General features: G+C 40.0%; 1 protein-coding gene across 2 annotated transcripts in view; it reads left to right on the top strand.

The window, feature by feature from the left end:
* Positions 1-15,453, top strand: part of NEGR1 (neuronal growth regulator 1) — a 460,490-nt gene that overhangs the window by 393,232 nt on the left and 51,805 nt on the right. Inside the window, exon 7 of one of the 2 annotated variants that reach the window (XM_079982497.1) lies at positions 4,950-4,991. The exons of the other annotated variant lie outside the window; for it this stretch is intronic. Within the exon in view, the coding sequence (XP_079838623.1) occupies positions 4,950-4,991 (42 nt within the window). The remainder of the gene's footprint in view (positions 1-4,949; positions 4,992-15,453) is intronic. 2 annotated transcript variants of the gene reach the window in all.

The following is a 15,453-nucleotide window of genomic DNA, read 5'->3' as shown; positions in this document are numbered from 1 at the left end:
TCAAAAACATTTGTTTCTGGAACACCCAATGGAGAAATTGGTGAGGAAGCAGAATCCAGTATCTAGGTGTTTACTCATTCTAAACATCTCTGCAGATTCTGAAGACTAGTCAGTCTATCTGTGGCCCTTTTGGCACGTTATATTAACTTTGGAATCTGTTTCCTAAAGCTTGCTTTTATTGATTTATCAGTAGTGGTTAAGAGCGGTAGACTCATATACTGGGGAACTGGGTTCGTGTCTCTGCTCCTCCACATGCAGCTGCTTTGTGACCTTGGGCTAGTCACACTTCTTTGAAGTCTCTCAGCCCCACTCACCTCGCAGAGTGTTTGTTGTGGGGGAGGAAGGGAAAGGAGAATGTTAGCCGCTGTGAGACTCCTTCAGGTAGTGATAAAGCAGGATATCAAATCCAAACTCTTCTTCTTCCTTTTGTATTCTGTTTCATAACAATATTTTAGGTCTATTCCTCTCACAAATTATACAAAGCAACAATATTTACTGAGTGTAGTAATGATATTTATATTGGGAATGTCTATATCCAACAACATCCTTATGTTCATAAAAGAAATCAGTTTGAAAAGTTTGTTTAGCCCAGATCATTATGAAACATTTGCTTAAAAGCCAGAAACTTCATATATCTTATCAGGGTGTGGTTTATAGGCCTGGTTTTAAGGAAATAATGAAAGGTTTCCATTTTAAAGAGCCTTCTCTGAAAGCATCTCTCCTGGAAGGAACACCATGTATTCTGTGCTCTGATTGCTTGGCCCCATAAAGAACACAGCAGCTTCATGTGAACTTCCAAACTGTCTTTAACAGCAGCCTCATGTGGAACATGCTACAGTAGCTTAATCTGTATGAAGCCAGAGCACATGAATAACCATGGTCAGGTCTGCTTTCGCAACATAGGGTCCCAGGTGGCAAATGAATCTGATAAAAGGAACTCCTGAAAATGGATGCCAACTATCATAGGTTGATCCAGATCCAGGAAGACCCCCCCAAAAAAACTGCTAACTTGGGGGACTGTCATCCCATCCAGGACTGATCACACACCTCCATCTAGATAAGCTGGTTTCCTCACCCACAGTGCCTTCATTTTATCCAGATTAAGATTTGGCTTCTTTGCCATCATCTGAGAGGTGAGGAGAGCAAATGGTGGGGATAACTGTATGGCAGAACCCTCAAACTGGTAATGTTTGATTGATGCAGCAGTTGAGGTCTTCTATTTGTGAACAAATTATTTGAAAGAGGCCTCTGAGAATTCAGCCTACTCACTAATAATGTGAAGGAAGGGAAATGTAATGTGAGGAAGGGAATTCTTGATCCTGAAGAGCAGATGTCTGCAGAAAATGCAACCCTCACCCTGAATCCATTGGACTTCAGTTGCATCATGCATGTCAATTCATTCAGTATCAACTCCTTGATTCATGTAATAGCCCAGGATGCTTTTGTGCATGTAGCTTTCGCGTGCTGCAGCACCGCATCATGCTATGTGGTATTAATTGTTCTATTGCACGTATGTCCTGTTCACAAGACTTCAGATGTTTAGCTGTGAACAGGTTAAAACACCCATAAACTGATGTGCAGAAAGCATGACAAATTTCAGGAAAGCTGCTAGAATTTCTATATCAAGAGTTGGCAAGAATGGAAACTCTGCATCAATGTTGATGATTCCTCAAAGGCTGTAACTTAGTCACATGGGTGTGAATGCACAGAGGCCTCTTTTCAACGATCCCATTTGCAGGTAAAAGCAAGCAATTTCTTTTCCTGGACAACCTTTAGAAACTGATTTTGTGGAAATTTTACTCTGAGATATATATAGATTATTATGGCAAGCAGAATTGCCTCCGTAAATATTGTAAGAATGATGTTTGCTGTATTAAATGGACCCTATAGCTTCTATAAAGTGACCAAACGGGAGGGGGAGGAAGATTAACTTTTTCAGTGTCAGAATAGCATGTTATCACAGAACAGCAAGAGAGAAAATTTATGTCATCATCACCACTGAATAATGCTTTTTAAAATAAAGATAACCACAATTCCTTGGGAACTATGGATGTATGGAAAGTGTTGTGTACATTTCTTTGAGCCCTAAATCAAAGTCACACATGTACCATACATTTAAAGTACTCTTATACCACTTTAGCAATCTTGGTACCCACCCCCCACCCCCATGAATCCTGGGAACCGTAGTTCATTTAAGTGTGCTGAGAGTTGTTAGGAGGCTCCTCAAAGAGCTACAATTCCCAGCACTTTTAACAAACCCAGCCAAAGTTCCTTTCTACTCCATGCTGGTTATCTGGATTCCTTCTGGCAACTGAATTGTTTTTCTTTCTCTGCTAATTTCACCTCTCTCTTTTTTGGCTTTAACAGGGAATATTTTTTGTAAAACGTTTTTCCTAATAAGCTTCATCTTGACTGCTTGAAATATTTCACCCTCCTAATAAATCATTGCCCCGTGTTCTTTGCAACCACCAGGCCAGATTATTTAATCCGCAGCCATACTCTGAGAGTTGCTTTTGAGCACATTTGAACCAGACCAAACATTCCTTGACTCACCCTGCTCTCCCATTCCACATGGGGTTTGTCCCAGGTTGCTTTAAGCCAGTGCCACATCCACAGGACAGAAGGAGGGGAACGCGGCAGGGGTCCTTTCACTGTGCCCGTTTCCAGACCCAGGCCAGTCTCAATAACATCACATGATAACAGTATGGTTGGTTAATTATCCAGCAGACCCTGTGCTATTTCTGCCTCTTGTGCCTCGTCATGTTCTAGGGATTTCTGCTGGCTGCTTGCTGTTTGGAAAGGTGCACTGGAGCACTGATTTCTAGCAGGGCTTCCTGCTCTACCTCCACCCCCATCCAACCCCTAATCAAGCATGGTGGATCCAGGTTTGGATTGCTCTGTAAATGTGATAGGGCTGCAGCAACAGGCAATTATGAACACCTTCAAGTTACTGTACTTTCGTTTCTCTAATGGATACTAATCTGTGTGCTGGATCTGCTGCATTCACTACCACACTTGATGTACAATTTCAGCTTCTGGCAGCCATCATCACTTCTGCGAACGCATGTTGTTGGTGTGCCACAGAGAAGAAATAAAACTCCTGGTACTTGTAACTTTTGTCTTGATTTGCAGGGATATTTCTTCTCCTGAGATGTAGAAGAATTCCTCCCTACCAGTATTTATACATAATTCCAATATGTGCCAAGGGTTAGGTTAACTCCCCAAGAAAGCTAATGTGTTCTAAGTGTGAGTGAAAATTTAATGCTCCTTACTTCTTTTACCATATAATAGAGTGATGCTTGAATTCTGATCTGAAGTAATGCCATGGCGTTTCAAGTCAGCATAAGAGCAACTACGAGCTGTCTGAGCAAAAGGGAGGGAGAATTAATACTGTGGCTTCAATCCTTGGATATGATTGACAGTATATGATACGAAATAATAGCCTTTCAAAGGCCATGCATTTTAGCTTCTCAAAGGAATTGTGAAGTTACTGCATAGCAGGTCAAGGTCTTCAAGTAGCATAATTATCAGAGAAGTGCCAATCCAAAATCGTTTTCCATTTTAAAAAATGTGCTAATTTATAGGTGAAGTTGATGGTGGCTTTTCTTCTTCTTTTTTGAGAGCTGAAAGAATGTATTTTACAAAAAAAAAGTGCTTAGAATATAATGATACACAATTTTGACATGTTTTTCATTTCAAATACAGCAGCATTTTAAAGAAATGGTCATTTGAATTTAATTCTTTGAGTTGTGTATTAGCCTGGTTTTGATTTGCGTATGCTGTGTCAGGCAGAGAGTGACAAAAATATAGATGGAAATGAAAAGTGAAAAATGGTATGTTACAATCCATTGGATACTTACTTAAAAGTAACTTGCACTAAATCAGTGTGACTTGATTCTGAAGAAAAGTGTTTGTGGACAATTGGACTTTGGTGTGAAAATATTGCTTCTGGTTTGAAATACTGCTACTGGTTTGTACCTTCTCTATATTTATAAATCTGATATGATTTGTTTGTTGGCCATTAATAAAAGTCAATGGGTGGAATCCAATGTAGTGCACGGAAGTGTCCCGTTGAACACACAGGGCTTTTGTTTTCTTTTCTCCCTTGAAACTGCCACCCATGTGCCCCAAAATCTGCTCCAGAGGGTTGGGGGACCCTGTGGAGTGAATTTGTTGTGGGGCTGCAAGGGGGAAGGGGAAAAGTTTACATTCTGCTATGCAAGCAGATTTCCATTGTACAGGGGGGTGGACATTATTGAATGCCACCAATTAAATGAAATTAAAGTTGGCCTGTATTGAGAAAACCTTAAATTAATGCCTTGTTTCATGACTCACTGAGCTGCTGTGAACCTTATTTTAAACTTTCCTTTCAAATTTACTAAACCAAAATGTATGTCACCATTTTTGTCCATTTGATGCATTAAAAAAAAAATCCTTGATTAAAAGAAATCACTGAAAGGTATTTTGGACCTTTGTATGGACATATTCATTTTTTAAAAACCCCAATAAAATTTTAAAAATCCGTTGTGTGAGCAGATAATTACATCTGTATTCACATTAAAAGATGGATATTAAGGTGTATTTTGTATGCTGATTTCAGTCACCTACCAGACAACTTTATCAGAGAACTTCAAGGGTAGGTCAGCAAAGGCAGTTTGGCTGTAGTTTGTCTCTCAGAGTGTTTTATTTTGACTCCTGTGTCTTAGTGATGCATGAATAAAGAAACTGATGTGTGTCACCCATGAACACGGTTTTTGCTTATTGCATGATTTTCACAGAAAACGCCAAAGTCTTGGTGGGTTTTGTTTGTTTTCCTTGTTTCCTAAGTTAACCTCATAAGCATTATCTGTTGCATGACCATGACCGATGACTGTCTCATTTTGTATTTGTCTTCCATATGTGATTAATATCCAAATGTTCTTTTTTTTCTTCCTTTTCCCTTTTTGTAGAAATTATTGAGCCTACTACTACTAGTCCTGTCTCAAGCCCAGGTCAGTATCCACATACACCCCGAAAGTATGCTTGGGTACTCTCTCCCTCCCTCTGTCTTTCCAAGGAATGACAACATATATGTTGCTGTCATGCCAGTAGACACGCAGTTGGTGTTGAGCAGTATTACTTCTATTACTGCTGAATTGTCTCTTTCCTGTCTTTGTGCACTCACCGTTTGTGCTGCTCTTTGGGCAAATGCTATTCTGCCTTGGTAGATTTCTTTTATGAAAGCGCTTCTCTGTTTCCCTCTGTCCCAAAGATCACACAGCAGATGCAGACAGCATTGGCTTAGTGGTGAAATGCCTTGTGCTTTTTATATTCTCTTTGTGGTATTATCTGTGCTAAATTGATTGTTGGCTGTTTTGCTGGAAGCAAGGCATTTGTGTGAGTTTTCTTTCCCCCCTGGCTCTTCCTTTGTGCATATTGTGTTGGAACATCTATGACTGAATGCAGGGCTGTGCTAATGATGGGGTACCTTTTTCTGTAAAGGTTGTTCACATAGCAAAGCTTCATGAGCAGAAGTAACACAAGATGAAGAATTTTATTAATTTTAACTTACAGGGTGAGATCTTCAGAGAGAAATGCAGATTTTCCATCTCTCGATTAATAAAAAAGACAGAATCATTCCTTGGTCTTTGAGGGCTATTCTGTTATTTACTCCCTACCATAATTTCACTGGACTAACACCTGCAGAAGTTACTTTAGCTCTAAAAAAAACAACCAAAAACCCTGATGGGTAGAATGGCTGTATATATATTTTTTCATAGTACTTAGGGAATGTCTTTCTTTACCTATCCTCTAAAAAAATCAGAACTGTGGAAACAGCTTCTGTTGCCAAACCAGTGCATATTTCTACAAAACCATAGCAGTGTTTTGATACAGGCATGCTACAAATCTTCAGCAAAGACTTGGCCTACCCCTGGTAGCCACAACGCTGAGGGCAGATGCTGACACCAAAATTCTAGCTTCGCAAACTTTTGAAATATGGTAGTCTTTAGTGTGGAGATTTGCCCTGCTTTGAAGATGTATAGTTTGAACTATAAAAAGAATGAGAGTTCCACTGCTTCTGTAGAAATTCTCATGTGTTTTCTGTGTCATTCATGCAGTGTCTGACACAGCTGTGCAATGAACTAATCTAGCAGTGTCTTGAAAGAAACACTTACAAGTCGTGCTTAGGGTTTGTCTGGTAGTCTCACTTGTCACATAGCTGATAATATAGCTCACTAGAATTTGCTTTTTCTTTTCATTTTACCACAGAGTTATAAAAAAAAAAGCTATGCTATAAAACTTAATTCAACCTAAAGTTCATTTATACCCAAGTTGTTAGCTGTTTGTTTGAACACATTCTTTCTTTAGAAAGTGATCCTCAATTGAAACATTTTGCAGGCTGAGGAGCATTGTGTTCTGGTTCACTTTTTCTATAGTTTTAACATTCCTCCCCATACCTACTTCTGAGCCTAAAACTTACAGTCAATCAGTAGATTTGTTGCTCAACCAAAGATCATAACAAATCTGAACAGTATGAACAGTATCTGAACAAATCTGAACAGCCATCAGATAGATTATTCCCTCATGAGCACTGTAAAGTATTGGTGGTTCACTGCAGAGGATTTTCCAAGTTGGTGGCCAATGGCCACATACGCTACCCTCCTCTCTTCCCAGAAAGGCTACATTTATGTCTGCTTTGTGAAAAACAGGCACATGCAAGCGGATGTTATTGAGAATTCTGAAGCTTTCCCCAGAAGGATAGGGCCATAATGCAAACATAGACATACATGCAAAGAAGCAAGGGTTGCTATCACCTTGCATGAAGATTTAGGTGGCATGCAGCAATGCTCCTTTCAGGACTAGAAATCCTGTGGGTCTGGGATCTTCAAACTCTTAATACTGTCTCTTTATTAGTATTCCATAATACTTTGCTTTCCCATGGCTAGTTATGTGCTAAGATTCCTTGGGAACTTCAATCTGCTAGGTAAGCCTTATCTAGAAGATTTATCTTCTAGATAAAGGCAGGATCCAGTGGCAATACCTGCTGTAGGGAGTATCCATTCATCTTACTGCTACTCGCCCAATGACTAATTGATCTTTCGCTGTAGCGAGAATGCATAAATATTGTCAAGGCTACTAACGTAACCCCCTATTGCTGATAGGGTTGCCAGAAACCACAGGGACCGTAAGCATAGCTGTAATGCTTTGTAGCTTGCTTTTAGCTGTTTAAGAAAAATATTTACCCTTTATCCCATTTGTATGTCCAAAATGAACCCCTGCCAGTTGGCAAAACAAGAAGTTTCCTTCTTCAGACCTTCAGTCAACTTGTGGATGCAGGACAGGTCCCACTCCAGATGAATGTAATTGAATGGCTTAATGCTTGAAGAAGCCCACCGATGGAACAAGAAGAAATGATGGATTCTTAATATGGTCCCCTTTTGATTTATTTCATTCACTTCTTCTATAAGTGTTCCACAGGCAGTGGGTGTCTTTGTGGCTTCATCTGTCCACCTTTTGTTGTTGTTGTTGTTGTTGTTGTTGTTGTTGTTGTTGTTATATAGATTTATTGACTGCTTCACAGCATGAAGCCATCAAAGCAGTGCACAGTGTAGAAACAGAAAAAAAAACACAGAAGGTCCTTTTATTGGCTTCCTGGTTTTTGAGGAGATTGAATGAGTTTGGTTATTTTTGTACCCTTGATTTCTTTTTTGTGTGGCGTTTTCTTATTTTAAGCTGCTTTGGATGGGTCATTACACCTACAAAACAGCCCTCAAACATTTCATGGTGATGGTGATAGTAATCTGTTTGCTTCCTTATCACCCCCCCCCCAAAAAAAAATAACGCTTACTACAATCCAGTAAGGAGTTAATAACAGATACAAATGGGCTTTAGTGTGTCTGACTTCATGCTGGATCATGGCCAGTTTATTTTAACGTTAAACGAAATAGATATTGTATCATTTTGTTTTGTCTCACTGGCGATGTAAATTGCTTAGCTTTAATGTTCGAGTTCTTTCAACACTTTGAATGTACAACTAAAATGTAGCAATCTAGGCCTGTGTGTTTTTAATAGCTGTTTATTCCTTGTCAGCAAATGAAGTTGGAGTGAAAATAATGAAGATTTATGGAGTACTTTTGAAAACAGAAATGTTTATGGGTGGCCTATGTTACACTGTTTTAGGAGGCTTTCATGAGAAAGAAGGAATCAGTGATGACAGGGGGAAATTACAGCCTTAGAAATGAGTATAATGTGTTTAAAGAGCCTATCTTGGTCCCAGTTTTGATTCTGTTTTGCTGACATCATTGGCAGAACTTCCATTTCCCATTAGTTCATCATACCATACCCAACTACCTCTCAATGATGAACATTTCTTCTTGTCATGCTAGCTGCTAATTAGCCATTGTTCACTTTCAGTCAACATCAAAAATAATTGGAGAGGGATTTCCTTCACAAACCCTGAAAATATCATCTGGACAAAAACCATAAACATAAATGTTTGACATTTTGAGAGGCAGGCAGTACTGATCAATGTTGTTGCAACTGATGATGATTCAGAAATGCTGGCAGCAATGAAGAGAGAGAAAGGGAGAGACAACAACAAATGAACATTTTCTAGTGAACTTCAAGAATTGGCTTGAAATTCTACATGAAGATCATTGACTGACAGGCAAAATTAACTATGACTAAATGAAAAGCATTGCAAAACATGTATAATCTCCACTGAAGATAGTGTTGGGTGAAAGTTGATGCAGTGTGGAAATTTACAGCTTAAAAATGAAGAAGATGAACATTTGCAAGCAAAGGACTGCAGAAAGCAGATTGATTTATAGTAGATTGGCCAAGAGGAATTTATATAATTGGGGAAAATATTAATAGGAACTAGAGAACTGAACAAGGGGCCACAGCTCAGTGGTGAGTACATGATTTGCATACACAAAATCTCACGTTCAATCCCTAGCATCTCCAATTAACAGGATGTCAAGTTTCAGAGCTGTGACTACTTGCATAACCTTGGAGGACTGTTTGCCAGTTGAAACAGGCAGTTGGTCTCACTCCACATAAAAGCAGCTTAATATGCTCATAGGTTCACTATGCCAGCTATATTCAAGAAATGAAAAAACACCATGTGATCAAGAGATTTGATCAGATGAGCCTCAAATGCAAGGACGACGAGCTTGAATAAATATTCATAATGTTGTTTCCTTGCATACAGAATGCATGTGATGTATTGATATACGGGTTTAAAAATCTATTAACCTATTTTATCAGATATTATTGTGAAAGGGTGGGCGGAACCCTCCAAAACTTCATATGTATGCTAATAGGATCTGAACTGGTAGCGAATGATCAGGGACCAGAACTTGAAGTCACAGTGCTTAGCTCAATGAAGATGTCAGTGCAGTGTGTGGCAACCCGCCCCCCTCAAAAAAGGGTGAATTCCATGGAAATAAAACTGCTGCTATCATAATGCTGTTACGCAAATCTATGGTGTGACCACACTTGGAACACTGTGAATATTCTCAAAAAGGATACTAAAGAGCTGGAGAAGTTTCAGAAAAGGGCAAGCAAGATGGTCAAGGGGCTTGATCAACTTCCCTGTGAGAAACGGTTAAAACACTGGGGCTTTAAGGGGGGGGGGAGATGCCTATGGAATGATGCATGGAATGGAGAAAGTGGATAGAGATAAGGTTTTCTCCCACTCTCATAGTTGTAGAACCTGGAGCCACTGATGAAGCTTCATGTTGGAAGATGCAGGACAGCCTAAAGAAAGGTGCTTCTTCAAAGACCATGTAGTTAGAACAGGCATAGGCAAACTCCGGCCCTCCAGATGTTAGGGACTACCAATTCCCATCATCCCTGACCACTGGTCCTGTTAGCTAGGGGTGATGGGAATTGTAGTCCCAAACATCTGGAGGGCCGGAGTTTGCCTATGCCCGAGTTAGAACCATGCAGTTCCCTCTCACGAGATGTAGTGACGGTCATCAGCTTGCCTGGTTTGAGAGAGGAATAGAAAAATTCATGGAGAGTAAGGCTATCCATGGCAACTAACCATGATGGCTGTGTTGTGCCACTAGGGGCTGGAGGCAGTATGTCTCTGAATACCAGCTGCTGTGAATCACAAGTAGCAAAAGGACTGCCAAATTAAGGTGCTGCTTGCAAGCTTTCCGTTTCCATTTGGCCGGCCACAGTGCGAACAGGATTTTGGACTGGATGGGTCTTTGCTCTGATGTAGCACAACACTTTTGTCGTCTTATATTTTCAAAAAACTATTGCCTACGTCTAGCCATATTTTATGTGCCGTTCGTAATTATTGTGGGGAAATAAGGATTGTGTAGCACCCACTGGAAATCTATTGTTAGACTATAGTCATAGAGCATGACAGCCATTCAGATATAGTTTTAAAAGTGCTTAAGGCAAGCATTCTCTCCTAGTTTACAGGCTGAGGTAGATACACAAAAAACAGAAGGTAGATCTATATTAAGAATAATGTTGCTTGCATTCCTGTTTTGTAAAAAGAATCCCTAATTAACTGATTGTTTTAAAACAATAAAAGTGGCATATGTTTTTCATGAAAGCAGAAAAGGAAACTTGGCATTATATAGAACAGAAACCTTACAAATGTCTGCATACTTATATGGCTGAATTTGGGGTCTCATATGGAAATTCCACAAGCAGGACCTGGGTGCAGCAGTGCTCTCCCAATTTGTGATTCTCAGCAACTGTTATTCAGATGCATACTGTCTCTGTCACTAGAGGCAGAAAACAGACTTCGTGGCTAGTAGCCATTGATAGCCTTAATGAAGCACGTGAAAGTATAGAAGGTACCCACTTAGAGTGAATAAGGATCAGGCAGACACAGCTTTGGAGAAAAAGAAGGTGAGGTTTTATTGCCAAGCAATAAGGACCCAGTTGGAATCTCTTCCAAAGAACTGGGACCCCGAGAGACAGAAATCCTGAGGTCTTTATACCTGAGCAAATCACAGCAAATCATAGATCATGAGACAATCATGAGGCAGTCACGAATCGCCAGCGAAATTAGCCAATTAGCGTGCTTCATGCTATGCTCACGGCTCCTGGTCAAGCGCAGAGTTCTACTTCTAACTTCTGCTTTCCATCGTCTGCACAATGATGCACACTCTGACCTTTTCCCCAGTTCTGACAGAACAGGGAGTTTTGAAGTTTTTGTGGTTTGGCCCTTCCTGTTCTTGTAGATTATTTTAGCCTGCATCTGAGGGAGATTTTGTACCAGTGTCTCCGATTCATGTCTTCCCCTTTGTTCAGGGTACAAGGATGTTTTCTAGGGGAAAGATCGGTTCTAAGTTGCTGTTCCAAGCAGTTTGCAGTTAGCTAAGGCAAAAGCTTTCCTTTGATTCAAAATGGATTATAAAAATACTGTAAACCCTGATTATATGTGAGCATATATGAATATATTGATTACTGATAACTGATTATATGAATAGCATAAGGGTAGCCCTTCTTTCTTTGCCTCATTATGATCCAAATGGACATAGGCTAGATTCAGAGGTTCTATTAGTTCCTTGAATCTTTACTTACTGACTGACTTACAGCAATTCTGTGTCTTCCAGTTAAAAATAACTAAATTGCTCTTACACAAATGGTTTTTCACCCAGTTGAGGTTTGACAGGTGGAAAAAGGGGAGTTGGCTTTAATTGATTACCCCTTTTCCCAGCAAATACCCCATGCCACCCTCACTTTTTTTCTGGAGGGTCCCGCAACCCCTTCAAAGCAGCTTTTCAGAGAACACAGAGATTCTCAGGAAGATGGGGAAATCAGTGCAAATTGGCTCCCCACCTTCTGATAATGGGATCATCCACTCAAGGGGTTTCTTGACTCAAGTCTAGGCTGTAATTAAGGCTTGTAAACATCACCTGACTGAAACTATAATTGTGATTCTAAATAAATAAAAAATAAAAAGCAAGCAAGCAAGAAAACAGCCACCTCCCAAAAATGCCAGTCGTGTGTGTGTGTGTGTATTACATTGAGATGCCACTAGGAATTAAAGGAAATAAAAACAAAGAGTTCTAAATAATATATAAAGAAGACATATATATGTATTATTTAAGTAGTAGCTGAATTTAACAAATATATTGTGTACCACCTTGCATTCAATCTGTGGTTTTTACAGCTATGTCTACTATCAGCCTGCTATGAATAGAACTGGCAAATCAAGAAAACAAGGAGAACATTGGCCAGGCTTCATTACATGAATGACAAAATAATTCCCTCTTTTCCCCAATACCATACCATAATACCCCCATACCAATTATAATCAATCACTGAAATATTTCAGTTAACTCTGAAACATATTTTTTATTGTGCAGTCATAAAGATCACACCTATTCTGAGGGAGAGGGAATTCTATTGTTGAGCTATAGCTTTGAGGCAGCCTCATAGAACGATTATTAAAGCAGGTTGGTGTGTGGACATAAATCTACTAGTGGTATAAATCCACTAATTTTTGCTGACTATTGCTGTCACAGGCATGATGTCCACAGACATGGAACAAGGAAATGAACATAGGAGATGGGTATTGGGTTGAAATTAGGCCACAACATTATTGATTACAGATGTCAGTAGGTTTGCTTAGGCATTGGGCATGTATCCAGCATCAGAAAGCCCACATGCCGGCTGATAGGAACCTAGTGTGGTCGGCCGTGCTGGGGAGTCAACCCCAATGTGGACCGGGTGCCACAACCCAACACAGGCTGCCAGCAGAAGAGGTGTTTTGGCTCGTTGGCCCCTATGTGGACTCCCAGACAGAGTCATCCCTCTTGGGCCACTTTAATGGAGTACCTGCTCAGCTAAAGATCCAGCCCCATGCTTCACCATTATATTTATATCCTGTATTTTTCCTATTCCAGGACTCATGCAATTGCTTTAAAACAACGCAGTGTTCAAATTTACATGCTCAAGTAAAAAAATAGGTGACCATCAAGGCTGTGTCTAGTGCCTAGCTAAGCAACTGCTGAGTTCTAGTTCTTGTGCTGTGCCTCTCAGGGTGGTATCTACTAGTGCTTCTACTAGTGCAACAACTTGGCTGTGCATCAGAACCCCTCCCCTCCTCTCTCCATATGCCCCCTTAATCTGTTCTGGGAGTTGCCCCAACTTTCTAGAACAGTTTGGAGGCAAGGGCACACAGGGGAAAGAGAGGGAGCAGTTCAGTTGCACAGGTAGAAAACCTTGTGCTAGCAGAAGCACTTCATCAACCACTCACTTCTTTTGGTCCAGGAGATTACTCTGCAAAAAGCTTCAAAACATTGTTATAGATCTCTTGGAAGCTATGAACATGGCCTGGTGGAACCACCTTTTCTGCCCTCCCACAATATGTGTGGTCAATTATTACAATTGCAGTGTTTATTGACAGAGATTTGTTTAGGACCAGAGTGACTCTAGTTTGCATTTCCTTCCAGAAGGGTTTGAATACCGTAGGTCAGTTGGGTCTGCCTGTGGTTGACTACATTTCCAAAAGCTGCCCATGGGTATAATGCCCATGTGTTTAAGGTATGTTGGTATCCAGTAAACTCAGTGAAGTATTTACTGTTGGAATGGACTCTGTCTGATGGCACAGGTGGCTGTTTTAATGTTACTTAGATCATTTTTCAATTCTGCAGGTGTTACGTGGGTATTGTTGTTTGTTATTGTTTAGTCGTTTAGTCGTGTCCGACTCTTCGTGACCCCATGGACCAGAGCACGCCAGGCACTCCTGTCTTCCACTGCCTCCCACAGTTTGGTCAGACTCATGTTTGTAGCTTCGAGAACACTGTCCAACCATCTCGCCCTCTGTCGTCCCCTTCTCCTTGTGCCCTCCATCTTTCCCAACATCAGGGTCTTTTCCAGGGAGTCTTCTCTTCTCATGAGGTGGCCAAAGTATTGGAGCCTCAGCTTCACGATCTGTCCTTCCAGTGAGCAGTCAGGGCTGATTTCCTTCAGAATGGATACGTTTGATCTTCTTGCAGTCCATGGGACTCTCAAGAGTCTCCTCCAGCACCATAATTCAAAAACATCAATTCTTCGGCGATCAGCCTTCTTTATGGTCCAGCTCTCACTTCCATACATCACTACTGGGAAACCATAGCTTTAACTATAAGGACCTTTGTCAGTAAGGTGATGTCTCTGCTTTTTAAGATGCTGTCTAGGTTTGCCATCGCCTTTCTCCCAAGGAGCAGGCGTCTTTTAATTTTGTGACTGCTGTCACCATGGGTATATACTACATGGGTATATACTACTCTATTCCACTTTTCTCTGGCTGTCTCTCTATGTCAGGGGTTTCTGTGTTGCATACTGCCAGGTAAAGGCATTTCTTAAGTTTTCTTGAGAAGTTTTGGGGCATGGGCTGTTTGCAGAAGATCAGGTGCAGCTGCTGTACTCAGCATGTAAGATCCACATTTTTCCACTATGATACTTAGGAGGGAAAAAAGTACAAACACCTCTCATACCAAATCAGACCAAGATTCTTTATACCCTGTCCAATGTTCAAGCTCAGCTGACTGTACACTAACTTTGGGGAAACTAATCAATGTAGCAAGGGTACTGGTGAAAGTCACCTTCGCTTTCTTTCACGGGGAAAGTGGGATGTAAAATTTTAAATATACAATAATAAATACGTGGATTAAATCTGGTTCTTTTTATGTACATTGTTGTCTGTATTTACCATTGTGTTGGGAGTTCTTTGCTTTACTAAAATTGCCCATAGAGCCTTTATAAGAACTGTGTTGGTGTGCTTTGTAAATTTTTATTTTTGTAAGTTGAAATTACTTTTCCATTTCTTACTGCGAGAGAACATTTATTATCCACAACAAAGAGATTTCAAATGACAATTTCCTTTGTTAAAAAGGGGGGGGGAAATACTACATGGATGCTAATTTGAGGCAACTGACTTTCTTTTCTTTTTATACTTTAATTCCGCAAGAAGATGAACATATTAAAACAGTTAATAAAGTAGAGCCTGCATTAACTTAGGAACAAAAGGATTTTCTACAGCGTGAAGACAAGAAACTTGAAAGGTGGCAAGTATTTCCACTAAATCCAGCATGTTATATGAGAAACAAAAAACTCAATTACATCTAATTAAGGCCACATACAATGAGTCAGAGAAGCTGTGAAGCTTAGTTGCTTAGTTTCATGTTAATAACAGTAGAAATGAGAAGTGTAAGTCCACAGTTTAGCATTATATTTGTATTCAGTATTCTATACCATATTCCCTAGACATCTGTGTTAATATTTAGTTACCCTTAATGATTCTATAGATGATGAAATGGGTCTATAGATTTGAAAACTGGCCTGGCAGTAATATTCATAATTTTCAAGTGTTTCTAACTTGAAATTGATTAGGAGGAGGTATCTCTGTGAAGTACTGAAATAGGGAAAAGAGTTGAAATAAAACGCTAGAAAATCAAGTAGCAGTATTAGTAGGAAATAATTAGTGACCTTTCCTAATTGGCTCATTTCATG

This window comes from Podarcis cretensis (assembly GCF_951804945.1).
Source record: "Podarcis cretensis genome assembly, chromosome: 6".
NCBI classification, from domain to species: Eukaryota; Metazoa; Chordata; class Lepidosauria; order Squamata; family Lacertidae; genus Podarcis; species Podarcis cretensis.
This window is presented reverse-complemented; position numbering and strand designations above follow the sequence as displayed.